At 37.7% G+C, this 8,164-nt stretch overlaps 1 protein-coding gene across 9 annotated transcripts in view; it reads right to left on the bottom strand.

The window, feature by feature from the left end:
* The window catches only part of LOC105570562 (aldehyde dehydrogenase, dimeric NADP-preferring), a 20,697-nt gene that overhangs the window by 2,873 nt on the left and 9,660 nt on the right, over positions 1-8,164 (bottom strand). For 6 of the 9 annotated variants that reach the window (XM_012027863.1, XM_012027858.1, XM_012027864.1 and 3 more), the window contains 8 exons: positions 4,573-4,613; positions 4,253-4,396; positions 4,047-4,142; positions 3,696-3,917; positions 2,994-3,157; positions 2,653-2,883; positions 2,324-2,524; positions 930-1,045 (listed from right to left, as the gene is read on the bottom strand). In XM_012027863.1, the coding sequence (XP_011883253.1) occupies positions 930-1,045; positions 2,324-2,524; positions 2,653-2,883; positions 2,994-3,157; positions 3,696-3,917; positions 4,047-4,142; positions 4,253-4,396; positions 4,573-4,613 (1,215 nt within the window). Of the gene's footprint in view, positions 1-929; positions 1,046-1,879; positions 1,996-2,323; positions 2,525-2,652; positions 2,884-2,993; positions 3,158-3,695; positions 3,918-4,046; positions 4,143-4,252; positions 4,397-4,572; positions 4,614-8,164 lie in introns of all 9 variants that reach the window. The other 3 variants (XM_012027860.1, XM_012027865.1, XM_012027862.1) reach the window with 2 other exon arrangements.

Here is an 8,164-nt window from a genome sequence, read left to right as displayed (position 1 = left end):
AAAGAAAGAGAGAGAGAGAGAGAGAGAGAGAGAGAGAGAGAGAGAGAGAGAGAGAGAGAGAGAGAGAGAGAGAGATCGGAGGGAGGGGAAGTAAGACTGAAAGAAAATGAAAATAAAGCAGGAGAAAGTGGAAGTCGAGAGGGAGGTGTGCGTGTGTACGTGTTAATATGTAAAGAGTAGGAAAAAAATGTATAAGATAAGTTAGAATAAATTAAAATAAGTTAGAATAAGTTATAATAAGTTTAGATATAAGGCTCAGTGTAAGAAGATTGTAACCCTAAGGAGAACAGTAAAGCTAATTCTATTCTATTCTATTACTTTCTTTGTTAGAGAATCCGTTAATATCTTTAACCAGTTTTAACTAAAGAGTTTTGTTAATAAATAAAAAAATTATATATATAATTATTGCTTCATTTCTTATATACAAATTTCCCATTAAAAGAATTTAATGAAGGGTAAATCACAATGAAAGAATTTATTCTCAAATAAATGTTGAGTGTGCCATAGTTTTTAAAAATAAGTAATTAAAATTGGTCGCTTACAAGCTCCACAAATTTTAAGGTAGCAGTAGCGTGTAGCTACGTTATGTAACGGTATATTCATGACATATATTACATCCTCAACATTCATCTGTGAATATTCAATTCTACAATATTACCGTCTATTAAATCCTTTGAAAATTAATAACAAACATGGACAATGCATGCAAAGTATAACACAATTGAACGATAAAAATAAAAGCGAAGGTGTTGCAAGAATACTCATTAATGTTATTGTTAATTACTTGCGATGCAATTTAAAGAAATCTAATACACATATAATATTCTACCAGCAAAAACGTTACGTAATGCTGCTTGAAAAAAAAGAGCTAAGACATACACATGAATAATTTATAAAATTATGTATAACATTGCTGTTAGAAAAACTACCTGCTGCGTGTAATAACGTGTCATTACCAAGAACGTTGCCACTAGACGTATTACTAAGCATCAAAGACAGAGTCCCTTTGTCCTGACTAAATATATACAACACTAATGGCTTCTCCCTGTATGTCAAATAATTAATATAAGAATGTCAATATTATTTCTTTTTCCAAAATGTATATTTGTATGCACGAAGTATGCGTATGCACGCGCACGGGAACATGTGCGTGCTCGCGTGCATACACTCGCGCGGTCCAAGTATAATAATGAGCATCCGACTGGTACATTATACTTTTAGATTATTACGTTTATACAACACTAATGATACGTGAGTCTAGTTTTCCTTCTTAATATCATTTTCATGTTAGTACTTTACACGTGAATATATTTCTCATTTCATAATAGCCACCACCGTTTGCAGGTGAATTGTATTATTCGAACAGTATATACAATTTGATGAGAGCAACGTTTCCGGGTTTGAAATCTTATGTACAAGAAAATAGAACATTTATATTTACAGTCAGTATCAAAAACCTGTATAAAAAGAAAAATATAGCGTTCTTCTTCAGCAACCATCACACCAGTAAACCAGGGTACCATGCAGAATATGCTTGTTTTAAGCAGAGAGAAAAAGAACATAACTTTAATCCTAATAAAGAAAAACATTCCTGCTACCTCATAAGCAGTTTGAGAAATCAACTTGTACTACTACCAATCGCACCTACAGTCCCTTCCGATAGACAGAACGAGCCTCTCTGTCAATTTCGACCGAACAAATAATAGCATCCTAAACACGAATCGTAATTACGAAGATAGAGAGATTGTAAAAAAAGAAAATAATTGTGTGGTGGGATTTGCCGGTCTCCATAGCAAAGGTTTCTCTTTCACCGAAGTCCTTACAATAATAGATAGGCCCGATATAGATAAAACTTCCGTCACCTAGTATCCGGACTCACCGCTATATTGCAATACCGTGTCGTTGACGCACACGGCTCCGCTGCTGACTTGGTCTATAATTAAATCTTGTACCCTCTTGCTCGTAGAAAATACATACAGTACGAGCGGACTTTCACTAGATGCGAAAAACTAATTACTTGATGCCGTTTGCCGTTCCCTCGTGTAACAGTGAAATCGTGAAATCATGAAAATGCATGAATGCATGAAAGAATAAACTAAGAATTTACCCCACGGAATGTTTTTTTTTTCATTCATATTTACGCGGAAATAAAATCTCCTGTCCGAGATACGAGACGATTTTCGATTACAAAAGTTGGGATAAATAAAAATATTTCGGTTACAGAACTAAATTGCAAAACGCGCGATGTTTCAAAAAGGGATATCTGCGTTACGCATCTTTCACATAATCTCTTGCTCGTAATATCACAAGTAAAATAACGTACCGACTGTTGATGAAGTTAATTGCTTCGTATGCGTTATTAACGTTTATTATAGGCAATATCGGTCCAAATATCTCATCTTGCATGATGGCATCCGTTGATTTGATATCAACAAGTATTGTAGGCGAGATATACTTTTCTGCGGGATTTACGTCGCCACCGACAGCAATCTTGCTTTTATCGTTTAAATAATTGATAAGACGCCTAAGTACAGAAGAAATTTAATTGTTATTTAACTTGTCAAGTCGTTTTTAAACAATTAAAACTGCAATCATTATTTGCGTTAAAAATAATGGTATCAAGTATATGTGGTAACAGTGCGTAAAACTTACTGATAATGTTTGTCCGTAATAATGCGCGCCAAGTCCACACTTTCCCGTGGATTGTCACCATACCATTCCTTTAAAATCTTTTTAGCTTCCTCGATAAGTTTACTCTGTACCTCCGGTGAGCATAACACATAATCGGGCGCTATACACGTTTGACCAACGTTGATGCATTTACCCCATAAAATTCGTTTCACTGCCATCGACATATCCACTGTGTTGTCTATATACACGGGACTGCAAATTGTTATTCAGTGCAATTTTATGCAAAAGAAGTTTTTCAGGGACGTGTAATTAAAATTTTTTGCACATATCTTTTTTAATAAGTTTTTAAAAACATTGTTTACCTCTTTCCACCCAATTCTAATGTGACAGGCGTGAGAAACTCATTAGCAGCTCTTCGCACGATTTTTCCAATCGTGGACGACCCAGTATAAAAAATATAATCAAAACGCTGCTTGAGTAGCTCTGTCGTTTCTGAAATTCCTCCCATTACTACACGGCAACTGTCCTGTTTATAAGAAACACAATTAAATTATTAGTCTGCTTTTAGTAGGCAAGATGTAGACGTTCGATAAGTAGAATCAATTCTATTTTATCAATAATACGAATGTATTGCTGAAATACATATCTTGTCTTTCGAACTAAGACACGTGATTACACGGAGAGAAGAGAAAAAACAAAACTGCCTCTTCACTCTTCAGCGCAGTTCTTATGAGTCATCATTATGCAACAAGCACTTTACAACAGTGTTCAATACAAGCCATTTGATTCAATATAGGTCTTTCGTGTAAAAACGCGTCGAATAAGCATAATTTAAATGATTTCTGTGCTGGTGTAGCTAAACTGAAGAATAACCACATTATCCTCTGAGGACGAAGGATATTTTTAAATTCACAAATAGAAGGACGAATTGTTGCAGTGAGAGAAATCTCGAGAAATGAAATGAGGACCTTCGTGATTTTCTATTAATAGCAATTTGTAAAGAAATCTAAGGATTTAAAATTCAAATGGAAGAAATTTTTAAGGCAAATAGTGTCCTCGCGTACCGTGTCTAAATATTTTGGAATGGTCTCGTATAAATATTTCGCTGTAGCCGCTGCGATCTCGGAAGGTTTCAGAACCACGCAATTTCCAGCTGCGATCGCGCCCATCATAGGTAGTACGTTCAATTGAACAGGATAATTCCACGCACCCATGACTAATACAACTCCATAAGGATCTTTCCGCACCTCCACCTTATCGAAAAAGTTAGCCAGCGGCTTGGACGGCTGCGAAATATCGTAATGTCAAATTATTTACGCTCTAGACTATTCTAAAGTTGTCCGATGGACGGGGGGGGGGGGGGGAAGAGGTCTACGTATATCTTACGTAGTGAAAGATTGCATTCAGACTGTTACCTTTTCCGTTGCTGACCATTCTTTAATATGCATGAGCATGTATTTAACTTCTTGAATCGTATAATCGATTTCCAGCGCAAATGTTTCGAACTTACTCTGTAAAATAATCGATTGAGAAGGTTTTATTAGAAATAGTAACACGACTAGATTGATACATGATGTACGCATATAATGAGGCAACTGTTTTTATTAATATGTAATCGTACTCTGTGTAAATCCGTAGCCAATGCTTCCACCATTTCCGAGGAGGTCTCCGTTAGCATACGGATAAGCTGTTTTAATTGCTTGATTCTCCATTCCAACGGCCTTGTTTTTCCGCTATTAAAAGTATCTCGCGACTGTTGAACCACCTGTAATTATTTTTATGTAGTCAATTCATTAGCCCGCTTCACCCCACATTTTCCTTCTACCAACATGAGGAAGAAGACACTCCGATTGGTTTAATTAGCGTAATTTCAGTTGCGAAATATAATAACAGCAATACGAAAACGGTAATTCTCTTAAACAAATTAAATTGTTTACCTACCTCAGCATAGTTTACAGGCGCTGGTTTATCATTTATTTGCGCTGAAACAAAAGATAATGTTCGACATGAATATCCGACGCACTTTGATTTCGGCCGCTTGTCACCACGGGACGTCTAACGTTAAAAATACTTTATCATTAATTTAAATACTAAAAAGATGGACGTGAATTACAATAAGTTGTACGAGTCGACTTTCGCGGTTCTGCCTTTACGTACATAAGAAGCATACGAGCCGCGTGCTCCACATGTGGCCAACTTATAGAAATAATCATAAAAATCTCATTTGTAAACTTTTCCCTGCCTCGAGCGTCGGGCCTGAGCTGACTTCGTATAAATCGTTAGACGCGTCCCGCCGGGAGAAGGAGGGAAAGGGAAACCGATTAAAATTGGGAAACATTTATTAATATCGAAACTCTGACGCAGTTTCCACCGGAGTAAAAAGCGAAATCCCGTTTTGAATATTTTAATGCCAATATGTATATCATACCCATGAATATTAAACACTTCGGCCATAAAGCACGGAGCGGCGTAAATATCAAGATGTGAGGAAATTTTTTCCCGCGGCTCTAAAGTCGATAAATATATCCGTCAAATTCGTGCCTTCGATAGACGGTGGCGTCGCGGATAAGAAAAAAAAAAAAGAATTCGCGAGGAGGACGAGGCGGATTTCGAGGCGGATTGTACTAATCGTGTTTTTTTTCTTTAATATTCTTTAGAACAACATCGCATCGAGATATATCGTTGTAATAACTGAGTGCTGGCTCCGGGTCTGTAATAAACTTTTGAGCATTACTGTCGCGAAACAACTACCTTAACGGGACGCTCAGTCTATATTTACTGTGGCTATGGGAATGATCTTCGATACGATCAGCTGTGCGAGGGGGTAACAGCGATACAATCGTAGTGCAAATTACCGTCCCGATGTAACGCATGATCATTTCATTTTTTCTTGTTTTTTTAGGACGCTGATATTTTACTACCAGAGGGCATGAAGCAAAGATATGATAAAAACAGTCCAACGATAGTCACGCGCAGACTTCTTGACCTCGAAAAGCAAACGTGTTTTGATTCGACACGACGACTGTCCGTCTTATATACATAAACGGCTATTTCTATCGACGCAGACTAATTTCAATGTCGGTTTGCTTAATTTTATCTCGCTTTGTTTCTTCTTACCTTTTCCAGCTCTCAAAGCTAGAAAGGAATAAAAACGTTCTATTTTTGAGAAAACGTTGATCGCGCAAAGTGAGCTGAAAATTTTGTGGGCACGCGCGGCGTAGATAGAACAAATTTTATTCTTTATCACCGCTTTAAATTATTTCCTGTACGATGCCGATTTATCGCCGGCTTATCGTCGCAATGATAATTGCATTAAACGGAGTTGAAGTCGCTCGAGAGCAATATAATGTTGCGCTTAAGAGTCACGTAATTTTTAGCACAGTGTCATGGCATCTCGATTAGGAAGGTACAGTCTGTGATAAATGTTCTGTAAGGCTGATGGCAGGGAACGCACCGTAAACGCTTAAGACTGCCGTACAACTAGTCGTAGACGTAAGATAAGGCAGAGAAAAACTTGGGTGTTTTATGTTTTAAATCTTTGTTTTAAAGTAACGCACAATAACCGTCTTGTGACTCAAGAATACGAGACAGCCATTAACTGCTCAGGCCCCAAGTCGTGAGTCCATTGTGTACGACTTGAGTTTTTCTCTGCCTGATGCGGCGTCTACAATCAGAGATCTTTGAGACCTGGTCTACAATGAGTCGTTAATCAGGAGTCGGAATCATATATATGTTGATCCTTTTGCTCTCTGGGAGATAAAGAACTGCCATATAATTCTGACAGACGAACAACAACTCGTTGGCTGCGCTCAGCAGAAAAAGCTACTTTGCAACTGTTGTAAAAATTCGTGAACCTGATTGGCGTATGCTCTTCAATTCACCAAAGATTAAGAGAATACACCGATCAGGTTCATGAATTTTATAACAGTTGCAAAGCAGCTTTTTCTGCTGAATGCAGCCATTGTAGAGCGGGCTAGAGACCCTGTAATCAGAGACTGGCCATAAAAGCTCGTCTGAGATAGCCTATGTTTCTCTCTCACTCGCGGGAATTTGACGAACCCTTATGGCCAGTCTCGGATTACAGGGTCTCTAGACCGGGCCTGAGACGTGAGATTTACGAAAATGTCCAATCGCGCGTCGATTATTCTTATCACAATCGATTGTGATACGAATTGCTTTCTTAAATCTCACGCCTTAAGGCCATTCTACAATTGCGTAAACGTGGTTGTTATCGGTTGTACAGTGTTGTAAAACACAGTTTTAAACCAGCGTTTCCGATCATAAAGCCTGTTGTAAAGGCCATTCTGCAATTGCGTAAACGTGGTTGTTAGCGGTTGTACAGTGTTGTAAAACACAGTTTTAAACTAACATTTCCGAGTGTAAAGGCTGGTCTACAATACATGGAGTAAGTTAGAGTAAGGAGTAGGAGTAAGAAATAAAATGGATTTATTTCCTTACTCCTACTCCTTACTCCAACTTACTCCATGTATTGTAGACCAGCCTTAAAGCCTGTTGTAAAAGATGGCTGAACTTCATCTTTCACGACTACAACGATATAGAACGTAATGGCTAACCAATCAGAATTCTGTCACGTGTCTATACCGCTCTTATCAAACGCTAAACTCCCAGTGATAAATGATTCGTCGATTGATGTCAAAACGATGTCGAATCGATACCGTCAAATTGACGTCGATTCGACATCGTTTCGACATCGATCGACGAATCCATTTCTCACTGGGCTGTACTCTGATTCGTTATCATTTACTTCAATTACGATTACAATATCTTACTCTATTGTATATTACTTTGTTGTACACAACATTTACTACTACTTCTACTCCTACAACCCTACAACTACGTTTACGCCATTGTAGAATGGCCTCAAAAGATGGCTGAACCTTATCTTTCACGACTACAACGACGTAGGACGTAAAAGCTAACCAATCATTCCCTTCAATTACGACGTATCTCACTCTATTGTATATTACTTTGTTGTACAACACTTACTACTACTTCTACTCCTACAACCCCACAACTACGTTTATGCCATTGTAGAATAGCTTTTAGCTTTTACGTCCTACATCGCTGTAGTCGTGAAAGATGAAGTTCAGCCATATTTTACAACAGGCTCTACAATCGGAAATGCTAATTTAAAGGCCATTCTACAATTGCGTAAACGCGGTTGTCAGTGGTTACACAGTGTTGTAAAACAGTTATAAATTAGCATTTCCGAGTGTAAAGCCTGTTGTAAAAGATGGCTGAACTTTATCTTTCACGACTTACAACGACGTAGGACATAAAATTAACCAATCATTCACTTCAATTATAACGTATCTCACTCTATTGTATCTTACTTTGATATACAAAACACTAAAGGCTGGTCTACAATACATGGAGTAAGCTGGAGTAAGGAGTAGGAGTAAGGAAATAAATCCATTTTATTTCTTACTCCTACTTCAGCTCTTAGGCTTACTCCCGGTGAATCAAAATGCCATCAATCATGGCATTTTGATTCACCGAGAGTAAGCCTAAG

Source organism: Vollenhovia emeryi, unplaced genomic scaffold, assembly GCF_000949405.1.
Source record: "Vollenhovia emeryi isolate VEMERY1.0 unplaced genomic scaffold, V.emery_V1.0 DF939120.1, whole genome shotgun sequence".
NCBI lineage: Eukaryota > Metazoa > Arthropoda > Insecta > Hymenoptera > Formicidae > Vollenhovia > Vollenhovia emeryi.
This window is presented reverse-complemented; position numbering and strand designations above follow the sequence as displayed.